The following is a 16,048-nucleotide window of genomic DNA, read 5'->3' as shown; positions in this document are numbered from 1 at the left end:
GTTTTGCATCATCATTATAGATGCAAATATTCATTATAGGTGCAAATATTAAAGCTATAAGTTACATATAAAATAAAGTAATGCAAAATGAAGAGAAAGTGAGGTGTCTGGGGGTCATTATTCATTCAGAAATCTGATCGCACAGGGGAAGAAGCTGTTTTTGTGCCACTGCTATTGGATAGCAGTGTGATAAGGGCATGGCCTGGGTGGTGGCGGTTCTTGAAGATTGAGGGTGCTTTCTTAAGTCACTGCCTTTTGTAGATGTTCTCGATGGAGTGAAGGCTGGTGCCCATTATGGTGCTAGCTGAGTTCACAACTCTCTAGTCTTATTCTGTCCTGCGCATTGGCACCTCTATACCAGGCAGGGATGCAACCAATCAGAATGCTCTCCACAGTCCACCTGTAGAAATTTGCAAGAGACTTTGGTGACATATTAAATCTCCACAAACTCCTCATGAAGTACAGCAGCTGGTGAGCCTGGAGGCCCCAGGGCACATCTTCAGAGATATTGTCAACCAGGAATTCGAGGATTTTAACCCTTTCCACCGCTGCCCCTTCAATGCGTAATGGTTTATGTTCTCTCAAAGTAGCATGAAACTGAGATTGGGAAAACTTTAAAAAGCAACAAAGAGCCACCATGAAAGCAATAAGAAAAGATTATGAAACTAGCACAAAATATAAAAACAGATGGTTAAATTTTTTCTAATTATATAAAGTGGATGAAGGTGACTAAAATGAATGCAAATCCCTTGGAAGGTGAGAAGAGAGAATTAATATTGAGCAATGCGGATTGGCCAAGGCCTTGAACAATGATTTTGTGCCAGTTTTCACAGTGAAAGACAAGTCTAAAATGCCAAAGAGTGATGTTAAGTATGGAAAGGACTGAGGGCCTTGATACAGTCGCTAACATTAAAGAAATAGTGCTGAGTGAACAAGTGGGTCTCAGGGTAGATAAGTCTCCTGGTCCTGATTGAATGCATCCCAAGGTATGGAAGAAATGGCAGAAGGTTTATCGTAATTTAAAAAAAAATCTCTCGACTCTGAGCAGGTCCTGGCAGAATGGAAGACCGCAAATGTTAAGCAATTGTTTTTTTTAAAAAAAGGATGTAGGAGGAAGAAAGGCAATTATAGGCCAATTATCTTAAGTCTGTAGTCAGGAAAATGCTTGAAGCTATCATTAAAGAATAAATAGTAAGACATCTGGATAGAAATTGTTCCATTAGGCAGACGCAGCATGGATTCAGGAAGGGAAAATCATGTTTGACAAATATACTGGAGTTCTTTTAGAATATAATGAGCACACTGGATAGAGGGGAACATGTGGATGTTTGATATGTATTTTCAGAAGGCATACAATAAGGTGGCACATAAAGGACTCCTCTAAAAGATAACTATGCATGGAGTTGAAGGTAATTAGCATGGATAGATGTTTGGCTAACCAATAGAAAGCAGAGAGTTAGGATAAATGGGTGCTTCTCTGGTTGGCATTCAGTAGTGAGTGGAGTATTGCAGGGTCTGGTACTGGGCTGAAGCTGCTTTTTATGTACATTAGCAATTTGGTAGAAGGGACCAAATGTAGTATATCAAAGTTTGTTGATAACACTAAATTTAATGTAGAGAATCTGCATAGAGATTTTGATAGACTAAATGAGTGGGCAAGATCTGGTAGATAGAGTACAATGTTGGTAAATATGAGGCAATCCATTTTAGAAGAAAAATAGTGGATGGTGAAAGATTGCAGCATGCTGTTGTGAAGAGGAATGTGGGAGAGCTTGTGCAAGAATCGCAAAGAGGTAGTTTGCAATGCAACAGGTAATCAAGAGGGAAAATGTAATCCTGGCCTTATTGCTAGAGAGATCATTTTAGAGCAGGTGCATAGGGTGCTGGTGACATAACCCCTAAAGTACTGTGAAATTCTGATCTCCTTACTTGAGAGAGAAAAAATTGATTTTGGAGGAGGTGCAAAGGAGGTTCACCAGGTTGATTCTGGAGGTGAGGGGGTTAGCCCATGAGGAGAGATAGAATGGGACTTTACTTGCTGGAATTCAGAGGAATGAGTGGGGATCTTATAGAAACCTATAAAATTATGAAAATAACATACAAGATAGAGGCAGGAAAGTTGTTTCCACTGGTAGGTAAGACTAGATCGAGGGGACATAGCTTCAAGATTCAAGGAAGTGGATTTAAAGCATTGATGAGGGGAATCTGTGGTATTTTCTACCCAAGAAAGCACTAAGTCTGCCTCATTCTGTTGGCCAATACTAATGGCAACTCTTTGCCTTACAACAGAATAAAGGAAATTTTGTGTAATATTAGATTTTTTGTTTTATTCAATGTTCGAATTTATTGTCAGAGTATATAAATTACATCACGTGCAACCCTGAGAATTTTTTTCCTGGAGAGCCAGGCAGAATTCTCTACTGATCCCAGTAGTGGGGGGAAAAAACTGTATTACATGCCAATAAAAGAATCTTGAATCTTTAAGACACACTGATATTTTTGCATAATGGGGAAAAGACAGGCAGGTGGAGCTGAATGCACAGCCAGATCAGTCATGATTTTATTAAATGGCAGACCAGGCTCAATGGGTCAGATGACTCACTCTTCCTATAATGCTTTAAGTCTCAAGTTTTCTATTGTTTGACATGTAAAGGTTTGTTTGATTATATTTACTACACTCCACTGTTGATCACTTTCACTGATGTTCCAGTTTTCAGTTGCTCTGTCCAGGAGAGTTTTAAAACAAATGTAAGAATGAATTCTGATGTCATTGAAAGTGGCATTTCCAAAGACTTTTGGATTGGGTCATGATATGGAAATGTATAATAGAACACCTGTAGAGCTCGTCGAAAGAATCAAAGACTTGTTGATCCAAACCAAGGCTTTTATTAGCAAAAGACAGGAGCTCTTCACAGGTGGCCGACCAGTCCGGAATGATCTGACCTGGCTAGGGACACAACCCTTTAAGGCCCAGACAATAGGCGTGGCTTAGCTCTCAGCCAATCGCTGTAAGCACAGTCTAGATACAGTAACTATATACACTATGTACATTGGTGATAGATCTGTACTATCACAACACCTTAAAGTAAAATTTAGCAGAAGCAAAGCTTGGTTCAATCAATTCCACAAAATGATAAAAGGCAGGATACATTTTATCAGATTATTAGTTCTGAAGATGTCTACTCCAATTGACCAAATTTCACCAGTTAAAAATTAAAATGTTTTTAGAATGCCACGGGTGCCATGATCAATCAATTTTTAAAAAAAGTTCTAATATGTGATTCACAGCCTTAAATGCCTCATGATTACCATTCTGATGAAGGATCTCAAAATAGTGGTCAGAATATTTTCTGGAGTGAGTTGCATAGGTGGTGTTGAGAGAAGAGCATTGGGAAGCTTTGAAGACAAAACTGGGACTTGTGGGGTTTGATGCATGCTCTGAAGTTTGAAGCCTATTGCATGATTCATTGGACATAGGGGACCTATATAAAATGGAGTAATTTCGACATGGTCAAACCAAAATGTACGCAAATACCCTTTCATTAAATCTGGAATGTACACTTCAATCACGTGAATTGTTTGATTACAAATTTAAAACTGTGGAGCACAGGAGCAAATAAAGCGGGAAAAAAAACATCTCTGTTCCAAACATGATGGAGGGTACTGTACCAGTTTGACCCTTGTCCCAATTTTGGTGAAACCTGCAAATCAGTAGTTTAGAGTTGCTATTGGATACATTGATTCTTTTTTTCCCTACATTTGATTTATCTGTAACCAATCTCATTTATTCACCCTGTAAAAGTCTACTCTTTGATTTTTGTCACCATAGATGCTGTTTGACTTGATGTGAGTGTCCAGCATTTGCTATTTCTATCTTATTTGCTCACTTTGAAAGTGTGTTACTCAATTAAATATGAGGAATAATTTCCATTAGAAATGCATCACAAATAATGTGATCACCAGTTAATATTTAAATGCTTCCATAATTATTGTAAATATGTTGCTTTTAGATTAATACCAAGAAGAACCCAGCTGCTTCAAACCTGGATGGCTCCTATCTTGGAACTGTGCCTTCTTGTACATTAAATGCTGTTGATAAATCTGAGGAACTCCCTGTTGGTCCATCCCTAGCACCTCACTCTCGGTATGAGCCAGTCCATTATTTTCCAAACCATAGCCTATTCAATCAAGTTTCCCCAACGGACATACTTCAATTGCAGAGTGGTTGTGAGGTAAAACCTGCGACTTCAACTCATGGAGAGCCAGTCATGGTAAGGCATTATAATATAAAAGATGTGCAAGCTGGTGCATCTAGTTTTAGTTTTGATCCTATTGGTGACCAATCTTCTCGAAGTGGAATGTTAAAAGGCAAAAATGATGATGGAAATCAATTTACTAATGCACATAACAGGAATTTCAGACCATTAATGGAACATTATGCCAGCTCAGGAATGTTTTGTGATCCAGCAGTGAATGGTCAAATGGAAATGATGACTGGAGAAATTTTGCATGAAAAGGAAATACCTACAAATCAAAAACAGCAGTTATTGTGTCAGAAAAAGGAACTCGAGCGGGAGAAAGAAACATTGCAGAGATTGCTTGCTCAACAGGAGTCTCTGCTCCTTTTAAAGCAAAAGCAGTTACAAGAGTCAGTGTTGGATTATAGCAGGTAAGAACTCTATTGAACCATGAACTATCCTAATGAAGATCATTTACCTTTTAAATTTAGCCTTTATTAGATTGGCAACCAAATATTAATTAAAGCTGACAGTTTTGTCTATTGACAATGACGTTGAAATCCTTTCCTTGAACAACTTTAATGAGTTTGAAGAAAATGGATCCCATGTGGTGGCAACTTGTCCATTTTTCAGTTTAACTGATCATATTTTTTTTTAATTTCACACCTGCCTGGCTGAATATTGTTATGTTTAGAACAGCTGCAATTCAGTAGAGGTTTAAACAACATTAAAAAATAATTATCAGTAATTGACAGTTAAACCAAATTTCAATGGCAGTTGTGTGGTAACCATAAGAGTTTTTGCATATTAAGAGCACAATGACTGTTGTAGGGTTGCAGATAATATTCAGATCAGATTGATTATTTAGTTTATTTTAGACTGTAAATATATTATTAAATGTAGTCCAACTTTTGCATTATTAGCTTGGAGTTGTATTACCATGCAACAGTTTGTGGTCCACATTGTTGGAATGTTATTAAAAATCTTACGGATAAATGTGGAAGTGTACTTCTGAAGTTTTGTGTAGCATCCCCTGTATAGTTCATGAGGGGTTCCAGCATGCCTCATTATCAAATGGTCAATTGTTATCCATTGTTATATGGACGAATATTAGCAATATAATGAAGATACCTATGGCTCATTTTTACACAACGGAAAAAAGCAGAAAAAGATTAAAATAGTATAGAAAAAAATGCAAATAGTAACCATAGTCCCAAAGATTATTTGCTTTGTTCCAGAGGATAAAAGAACTTGGGCTTCCAGTAGTAGAACAAAAGCATACTACTACTTGCTCTGTCAACTATTTCAGCTGTTTTGTTGTTCCCTATTCTGCAATGTATCCATGTCATTAAATGTTTATGGGTTACATATGCAAGGCTATGATAATTTGAGAGCTCATTGCAGATGATGCAAACAGATTTGGCTTGCCAAAATATAATTTTTTTTAAAAAACAAATAATAACCTGATTACATTTTCCTAATTACACTTACAAATTAGTATCTTGAGACATGGATTTGGAACATGATATAGTTTTCTCTAGTTTTGTTTTGGAGTTCCTCTTCATGTTTGGGATCAGAAAGTAAATAAATGGATGTCATATCATGAACATACTGAAGAAATTTTCAATATCTTTTCATAGGTCCAAGTTACATCTATCAGAAGCAGAAAACATGACATATGGTGAAGATCCAACAATCAAAAGAATTTCTTTACTAAATTCATCTGGATTCACTGAAAGGTTAGAAAATGTAGTTCAACTTCTTTTCTATTCATTCCTTAGTTTATAATATATAGATGGCTTCAATGCATTCTAATTTGTTGATGTTTAATATTTTCAATTGGCCTTTTCTGTTGTGGGCAACTGTCATCGTGCTGTGATCAAGAGATCATGCTTAAATTTACCACCTGTATGCCCTTCATTTGCTTTGCAATTAGCATGAAATACACTATTCCATTTAATGATTTTCTTTTCTTCTCTGCTCACAGATCACTTAGATTGTGAGGAGAAGGGGCAGGGGTGAAAACTCTGCTCTGTGACTGGACATTTTTTTAAAACATTCCAAATCCCAGCATTAGTAATCATTCTTTATCCACCTCTGCTCATGGTGTAAAATTTTCTACCTAAAGTTCACTTAAAAGTTCACCTGTTTAAAACATTAAATGATTGAGGACTTCAAATATGCAGGCATAATTTCCTATAGTTGGGAATTTTGATCAAGTGTGGTTGGTGTGCTGTGCAGCGAACGAAAGAAAAAAAAACACACAGAAGCTGTGAGTGAGTTGAACCAACCAAATGACTTGACTTGATTCACTTGTGGATCCGTGCAGCTCGCTACATGACCCCCTCTTACCCCCCCCCCACCCCGAACCGACATTTGGAGGTGCCAAGTCCACAGTTTGTAAACGATTTGTACACTTGAGAGCCAACCTCTCCACCGTTGGTCGAGGTCAAGGTGTGCCATTTTGAGATAGTCAACTGTGAACATTTCCTGCCGACCCCCAATGTCCCATTGTGTTGTAACACCTTGTATGGACCCTCATATGGGCGCTGAATGGACGTCCGGTGCACACCTTTCCTTATGAAGACGTATTTGCAGTCTTTGAGATCCTTCGAGAGTAGGATGGAGTTGGACCGTGGCACTAAGGTGCCCACATTATGGTCACGTTAGTGGTGTTGTAGGTGTTTCCTCCTGGCTGCGAGCCGCAGCCACAAACCCTCCCGGGACTGTCAGCGGGGCCCCATAGACAAGCTCAATGGAGGACGTAGCCATATTCTCCTTCAGCTCTGTGCGGATGCCAAGGAGTTCTCAAGGCAACTTGTCCACCCAATCCAGACCTCGGCATTATGCCATGAAGGCTGTCTTCAAATGCCGATGGAACCTTTTCACCTGGCCATGGTGTGATAACTGGGTCCCTAGGAGCTGTGCCAGCACTGCCCATGGGCCGGGCGTGAACTGTGCCCCTGTCCGACCTGATATAGGAAGTAAGGCTGAAACGGGGTATCTAATTGGCAGTGAGGGCCTTGATGCAGGATGTTGTGGAAGTGTCCGAGAGTGGGACAGCTTTCGGCTATCTAGTGAACCTGTCCAGCATTGTGAACAGGTACGTGGCGCCTCTGGAAACCGGCAGTGGCCCGACGATGCCCATGTGGATGTGGTAAAATCATCTGTGTGTCAGCAGGAAGGACTGAAAAGGGCCTTTCACTTGCCTCTGCACCTTGGATGACTGACAGTGCAGGCATGTTCTGGCCCAATGGCCAACCTGTTTACACAGGCTACACCACATGAATCTGTCTGCAACCAGTTGTGTTGTCACCCAGATAGGTGGGTGGGCCAACCCATGTAGTGTGTTGAAGTCGTGACGCCTCCACGCAGTGGGATCGATGGGCTTAGATCAGCCGGTGGACATGTCACAGAGAAGTGATGGCCTGAAACGCACATATTCCAGCTGTAGCCCGGAGACTGAAGTGTGGTAATCTGGTATCTCGTCATTCTGCCACTGATCCGCTGTGAGTGCTGTATAGTCGATTCCGTGGCTCAGGGATTGCACAGAGAGGATGGATGTACAGAACAGAACATCAGCACGAGGTTGCTAGATGCCAAGTTTGGGACTGTGTTTGAAAACTGTGGCATTATAATGGTCGAAAATTGGCAACTTCAGCAAGTCTGCGTCCTGTGTTCTCGTGTCGTTCATCGTGGGGTCCAAAATGCCATTTTGGACCATCGGGATCACCACTATGGTCAATGTGCTATGCAGTGTCTTCTTTTTCTTTGGCTTGGCTTCGCGGACGAAGATTTATGGAGGGGGTAAAAGTCCACGTCAGCTGCAGGCTCGTTTGTGGCTGACAAGTCCGATGCGGGACAGGCAGACACGGTTGCAGCGGCTGCAGGGGAAAAATGGTTGGTTGGGGTTGGGTGTTGGGTTTTTCCTCCTTTGCCTTTTGTCAGTGAGGTGGGCTTTGCGGTCTTCTTCAAAGGAGGTTGCTGCCCGCCAAACTGTGAGGCGCCAAGATGCAGTGTATGAAGGAGAAAAAACACACAGAAGCTGTGAGTGAGTTGAACCAACCAACTGACTTTACTGGAATGCTCCAAGAGCTTCTCACTAACTTTTTCATGATCCTTTTCGGCCCCTCTCACCAGGACCATTGTGATGTCAACCTGCGTCTCCGTGACCCGGTTCGCTTGTGGATAGTGCAGCCCACTACACAAGTAGTATATTCTTAAAATTAGAGTTAGACCACTTAAAAATGTGGGAAACACTTTCAAGCAGTGGAATACTAGAACTCTGTTGTCTTCTTGTGCTATCAAGATTGTTGAGCTATCTCTTCCTTGAAGTTTTTAATTGCTTAGTATGCATGGAGGAATGCATTGGTGCAGTGAGTGATTTGGATTGTGGATGAGTTGCCAGAGCAGCTACTGATTCTTGACTGCTAGCTGCAGTGTTTGTTTTAATTAATGAGTCCCTTATTATGAAAGATAAACGAAAGCCCTCATTAGCTCCTTTTATACTTCAAGCTGCGGTATTCCCATAGACATGACCCGACTTAGGAAGCCGGCTTGCATGTTCACACAGAACTGAAAAAAGCCAGCTCCATGAGTCAAATACGCTCTAACGCTGAGACTACCTACTTGGGTGATTTGAAGATGGGTAAGTCTAGACCCCCACCCCCCCCAATGCACCTTGCGATTCTTTCAGACAGCACTCAAAAGGCAGATAAAACCTGGCTTTCGAGCTTTGTCAAAGGGGGTATTGACTCTGTCAGTATCTATGCTTCAGGAAAATGGTTTTGAAATGTTAACTTGAGTGTACAGTACATTTTGTTTCAGACAAATGGTTAGAAATATATTCAGGAATTAAAGAGCATTTTGGATTCTTTTAAATTTGATATCAGAGGCCATGGCTTTGATTTACAGCATGAAATCCCATTCTTCAATTCCTGAATTTCAGCTGGAAGATGCTTTTCTAGTGCTTGAAACTCCAAAAATCAATGATACCCTGAGTAAATGATAAGTTTTAATTAGGTTTACCACCATTAGAACTCTGCTAATGGTGAATCTATTATAAAGTGACATTTAACAATTTTTTTTGTACCCAATGTTAAGAATCTGTTTAAGTCTCTTAATTTTGGTTAAATTGTTGCCTAGTGATATAGAATAATTTAGGTCTGCCAAAGTTGAGCTGGAAAAATTTTGTTGAGAGGTGAAATTCTGAAGAGACCACCTTTCCTTTTGTTGTTTAATGATCAACCTTAATTAACATGCAAATTTGAAATAATTAGAATGCATTAAATGTGTTTAACCACTTTTCCCTAAAGAAATATTCAAATTAAACTGAGCGTGGCTTTAAATAATTTAATTTTGCAAGATCTATGGCAACAATTTTCTGCTACATTTTTAGAAAAGTGAGAAGGTTAAACTTATTTAATAAGTTATAATCAATATTAAATAATCCTGTTCCAGATATTCTTTGCACTGGTCTTTATTAAAACTTAATCATTTACAATTTTTAAAAAAGAGAAAATATCCAGTTTTACCAGCATGTCTACAGAATAATCGTTCAAGCATTTCTATTAAGTTGAACGTATGTTTGAATAATTCATATCAAGATGCCTCATTTGAACATCACATCATGTCTTCAGCTTTTGATAATTGAAGTTGAAAGTAGTTTATATTAATTTGTTTATACATTCTATGTAATACCTAATGCAATTTTATTTCCCTAGTGTGAAAGATTGAATGGGATAAGAAGTTATTTTGTCTTTAAGTATGTACTCTGAAATTGTACTCTAAGGGCAAAATAATATTTTTCCCTTGTGCTTGGCCATGTTACTGTATTAAAGATTGAAAGCTTCAGCAATTATACTGAAACTCTTAAATTTGAGAAATCAATGTGACCAGCCAAGGGCCATTGTGCATGATATCACCAGACTTAATGCATTGGAGGTGATGAGGTGAAATCAAAGAGCAGTGATGAGTTTGAATTTTTGTAGAACTGAATGAGGTAAATTGTAATATATTTTACCACCTGATGGGCAAAAGAAAATAGTTGGGTTAGTAAATAGTATGATTGTCAGATGAAAGAGGGGTAAACAGGATAACATTTTCTGCTGAGGAATATGAAAGGATATTTGAGAGAATTGTATGTATATCAAGGGAAGTGAGAAAGATTGCAGAATACAGGGAGCATTTAGGAATAGAGAAAAGCAATTCTTTGCTATCATTCCTGCACCCAGACTTGGCTTAAGTATTGGTGATGAGTAAATCTGATCTGTGGTACTAGACTAAGCTACCTGGCAACTTGCACTCACCTGTTTAGTTATTTTCTTACCTGCTTAAGTTGTTAACCTTTGCTGGCCAGATAGCGATGTGTGACAGACTTGGACAGGAGTACTTTTTATTTTTGGTTAAGCTTGAGAAACAACTTTAAAAAATTTTTTAAAAAATTTTTTACACTATGAACCCTACTGACCAAAATACACACAAACATTTCCTTCTTGAATATACACAGTGACATTTTCTCCCCTTTTCCCCCCTCCCTTCCCTCCCTCCTTCACCCCCCTCCCCACCCACTCAACGTTCAACATATATGATACATTAAACCCATTAAACAATGTCATCACACAATGAAAATAAACAAGAAATTTGTGTCTTCTACTTTTACATACTGGGTCAGTCATTTCGTCTTCTTCTGTCATTTTAGGTGGTGGAGGTCCACGATAGGACTTCTCTGTTGTGTTCCATGTACGGTTCCCAAATTGTTCGAATACTGTGACTTTATTTCTTAAATTATATATTTTTTCCAATGGTTCATTTCTATGTACCATTGCTGTATTCTCAGGCTATCTTCTAATTTCCTGGTTGACCCAATACATTTTTTTGCTACAGCTAAGGCTATCATAATAAATCTTTTTTGTGCTCCATCATTTGAACAAATGAAGTACAAATATGGTATAACTAACAGTACAATGTTTGCATACCACCAACTGAAAACCTACTTAAAGGACAAATTGGGAAGCAGGCTGAGGTTACCAGAAGGAAGCAATTTTGAATATGTGATTACAGAGAGAATGATAATTAAAAGATTTATAACAAACATGTACATCAAACTGCAAGAGAAAGAGAATGAGGAAACAAGCTGTAAACCCAAACAAAAATGGGAACAAGATCTAAACATAAGAAACATGGGAAAAGCTATGCTCCGGAACTATGAGAAATACAATAAACACGAGGTTACGCATGATCCAATATAATTGGTTACACAGGCTATACACCATGCCCCAAAAGTTAAATAAATGGGACCCAACAGTATCAGATAGATGTTTTCGCTGTAAGAAGGAAACGGGAACAACAGTACATGCAATTTGGGCATGTGAGAAAATGGGAAAGTTTTGGGAAGATCTTAACCAGGTATTAAATAAAATCACAAAAAGCAACATACCAAAAAAATCCAGAGATCTTTCGTCTAAGTAATATAAGAAGTAAAGAACTTGGACTCGATTTGGATGGAGCTTGAGAAACAACTTGAGGCAGTAAGTAACTTAAACCTTAATACAAATTTTATGATGATTTCCATCTCACTTGCACTCTGCGTTAGATTAGCTGGACCACAAGAACACCTAACTCAGGCTGTTGTTCATTGAATAAGGTTTGTTGTCTAACACCAACAAATGATTAAACTCTGGGATCTGGGACTCTCTTCATCCAAATGAATTGTGAACTTCATAGGCAGTCCCCAATCAGTGTGGTTTGGCAATATCAGCTCTTGATGATCAAAATGGGTACCTCAAGACTGTGCTTAATCCCCTGGTCTATTGCGTGTACACTTATGATTGTCCTCTATACCCACGAGTGTGTAGCCAAGTTTGGCTCCAATGCAGTCGATTGTTACGAGTCCAGAGGACTCCAAAACCCAGCAGCAATAGAAATTTACGAAGACAAATGGTTACTTAAACAAAAGCTGCTTTTAATTTTATTTAAACATAAAAACAGGATCAAGCTTTAACTTATTACTATTAACTTAACCTAACTTAACCCCCTTTTAATTCTAAGTGCATATTTATATAATGTGTATATGTTCAGGAAAGTTCTTTGATTCACTGTTCAATCTCCCTTCTCACTTCTCCAAGTTCATTAGTATCAGGCAATTCTTATACTGTGCACAGATTTCAACATTTATAAATTTTCACAAGACTCTGGTGCTTAAAGTTAAATGGTTACCGCTCAGGAAGTTCTTGTTGGTTTCAGAGAGAGATTCGTTGCTCACTGGACACACGCAAACTGATTTACTTCCATCAGTCACTTCAGTGTCTTGCAGAAGAAACTTGCTGTATCAGGGTTTTCCAAATAATAACCTCTTCTTCTAGTCCACCACATTTCAGGTGAAACATTTGAGCCAGCCATTTCCTCTTGTAAGGACCACAAAGGTTTTTCTACAGGCTGAACTTAGAACTCACAACCTGTCTTTCAAAATGGGGTATTCATAAATGTTGAATTCCGTGAACAGTAAAAGAATTGCCTGATACCAGTGAACTTGGAGGAGTGAGAAATGAGATTGAACTGTGAATCAAATAACTTTTTTGAACTTGTATACATTACATACGTGTGTGGTTAGAATTAGAAGGGGATTAACTTAAGTTAATAGTATTAAGTTAAAGTTTGATTCTGTTTTTATGTTTAAAGAAAATTAAACACTACTTTTGTTCAAGAAACCATTTGTCTTGGTGAATTTCTATTGCTGCTGGGTTTTTGGATCCTCTCAGCCTGTAACACTAAATGTAAGGGATATTATACAGGATAATTATAATTAAACCAACAACTCTACTTATCTAAAAGAAAAAGAATGATTTTAAAATAAACCATCGTTGGCTCCTTTAACACACCATTTAATGCCTATACAGAGCCGTTGTTAGTTGAATTGAGCTGTTGAACCCTGCAGAGGAGCTTTGTGTCTCCGCTCCCTGCAAGTCCACACCAGCAGTGGTATTGGCATTGCAGCAGCGCTGCTTTTTTTTTCAACCTCCTTTCACTCTCTTAACCCTTCTTCCACCAAGAAGATTTATCAGTGAGATCAAAAGCAACCAGATTTAAGGATAATTTCTTGGTCACTATTCTCAGACTCCTGAATTAACATCAGACTACTAAAATTATGTTGTATTTTCTCTACTATTTAATCTCTCTCTGTAATTCTGCTATAGTATGTATGGGATGTCCAACTAGATTGCTCACAAAAATGTTCTAACTGCACTTTGGTATGCAAAATGAACTTAAATCTTGACCATGAGTTTCAAAACACCGAACCACCAGATTCAAGGATTTATTTTCCTGTTGCTATCAGGCTATTGAGCATCCACCAAAGACAAGTGCACAGTTTCTTGGCCTTTCTTCTTAAAGTGCACAATAAGCTCCTTGGCCTTGCTGATGTTAAAAGCAAGATTGTTGTTCTGCACCACACAACCAGCTTTTAAATGTCCTTCCTATATTCTAACTCATCATTACCTGTTGCTCAGGCAACAACAGTGTATTTATAGTGTTATGAGGTATATTATATTTTATATATAAATACGTTTTTAAAAAGAGATAGATTGTGGGGATTTAGTATGTAGGTCATTTCACAAAAGACAGCAACACTTAACAAAAGAGATCTCATTTAAAATGCAAGAGCTTTGCTCAAGCTGGACATTCAAACACCAGTACCTTTGCAAAGACAATGAGACTACTTTGCTAAAGAATTTCAAAAGCAGGTGCAAATGGAAGAGTCTGGGCTAAAGAGGCTGATAAGATTTTTCAAAGATTGTGTCTGGAGCCTTGGGAGGGGGGGGTGTCATGTGGTTTTGCAAGCAGAGGGAGAGAAAAACAGGTGATTCTTTGGAGAGAGAGAATTCAGTTCTGCATTGGCTTTTGAGTCTGCAACATGACAAGCGCTGCTGCAATGCCAATACCATTGCTGGTGTGGACTTGCAGGGAGCGGAGACACAAAGCTCCTCTGCAGGGTTCAACAGCTCAATTCAAATAACAATGGCTCTGTATAGGCATTAAATGGTGTGTTAAAGGAGCCAACGATGGTTTATTTTAAAATCATTCTTTTTTTAGATAAGTGGAGTTGTTGGTTTAATTATAATTATCCTGTATAATATCCCTTACGTTTAGTGTTACAGGCTGAGAGGATCCAAAAACCCAGCAGCAATAGAAATTCACCAAGACAAATGGTTTCTTGAACAAAAGTAGTTTTTAATTTTATTTAAACATAAAAACAGGATCAAACTTTAACTTAATACTATTAACTTAAGTTAATCCCCTTCTAATTCTAAACCACACATGTATGTAATGTATACACGTTCAAAAAAGTTATTTGATTCACAGTTCAATCTCATTTTTCACTCCTCCAAGTTCACTGGTATCAGGCAATTCTTTTACTGTTCACAGAATTCAACATTTATGAATTTTAACCAAGCTCTGGTGTTTAAAAGTAATTGGTTACTGCTCAGGAAGGTTCTCGTTGGTTCAGAGAGAGATTCATTGCCCGTTGGACACACACAAACTTATTCCCTCTGATTAGCCAGTTCAGTGTCTTGTCGAAGAAACTTGCCCCATCAGGGTTTTCCAAATAATAACCTCTTCTTCTGCAGGTTACCACAGAGTTACCTTTTGTTTCCCTTATTTCAGGTGAAACGCTCCAGCCAGCCATTTCCTCTTGTAAGGACCACAATAGTTGTTTCAATAGGCTGAAATCAGAACTCACAACCTGTCTTCAAAATGGACTTTTTAAACAAGCTGCCAGCTTGCCATGCTGCTGAAACCAGTTCTCTCTCTCTCTCTCTCTCTCTCTCTCTCTCTCTCTCTCTCTCTCTCTCTCACTCACACTCTCTCACTCACACTCTCACAGAGAAAGACCACATGACCTTCTTAGAAGAGCAAACTGCATTCAGACAGATTGTAGCACCGGACCCAATCTTCTGAGTTCGTTCATCTGTGGCTTTCAAAACAATAATCCTTTATTCCACAGCATGTCCAACTAACACCTATTTGTGATGTCTCTACAGGCATGCTTCAAAGTTTTTGCATAGGCACTCAGAGCCTGGACTGTCTGGCTTGAGCAGAGTTCTGACATTTTAAATGTGATATATTTTGTGAAGTGTTAGTGTTTGTTTGTCATCTACAGTACTCCCATTATCTATCTCCATAAAAATCATATCTATATACAATATAAAATATGATATAATCTGTCATATTAAATTGTGGAGACACCGCGGCAGGGATCGAGCCAGCACTCCAATCGGTGAGCACAACCAAAGGCCAGCAGCCTCCGCTGTAACAAGCGAACCGGCGGGTGAACAGCTGCGCAGCCAACTGACAGGGACAGCATGTGGGGAAGAAGGGCATTGATCTGCAGGAAAGTACCCGCGAGCAGGAAACCTGCTTTTGTTATGGCAACGTTAGCCGGGGGGGCCACGGCAGGAACAGTGCAAGTATAAACATCTGGCCTGAGCCCTAATAAAACTGAGAACTTAACCTGACTACACTATGTGTGTGTGTCTTCTTTCGAGTAGCGCGTGGCTACAATTGGTCACCCCAAAGGTGTAGACAGCATCTAAATGCAATGATGAGCGAACAGGCAGCAGTTAACACAGTCGCTCTCAAGCTACCGACCTTCTGGACGAATCGACCAAGCGTATGTTCCAGATCTGGCATATCACAGCAGAATCCACCCAGTCCATGTGGTGAGCACCCTGGACCAGGACATAGCAGGCTGGGTGGCCATCTTCATCCAGAAGCCCCCATGGGAAAGCACGTAAAACACGTACACCGTCTTC

General features: G+C 39.1%; 1 protein-coding gene across 3 annotated transcripts in view; it reads left to right on the top strand.

Moving 5' to 3' along the window:
• The window catches only part of kiaa1328 (KIAA1328 ortholog), a 204,220-nt gene that overhangs the window by 103,150 nt on the left and 85,022 nt on the right, over positions 1-16,048 (top strand). For all 3 annotated transcript variants that reach the window (XM_069924120.1, XM_069924118.1, XM_069924121.1), the window contains 2 exons: positions 4,011-4,669; positions 5,879-5,977. In XM_069924120.1, coding sequence (XP_069780221.1) covers positions 4,011-4,669; positions 5,879-5,977 — 758 coding nt within the window. The remainder of the gene's footprint in view (positions 1-4,010; positions 4,670-5,878; positions 5,978-16,048) is intronic.

Source organism: Narcine bancroftii, chromosome 3 (genome assembly GCF_036971445.1).
Source record: "Narcine bancroftii isolate sNarBan1 chromosome 3, sNarBan1.hap1, whole genome shotgun sequence".
NCBI classification, from domain to species: domain Eukaryota; kingdom Metazoa; phylum Chordata; class Chondrichthyes; order Torpediniformes; family Narcinidae; genus Narcine; species Narcine bancroftii.
This window is presented reverse-complemented; position numbering and strand designations above follow the sequence as displayed.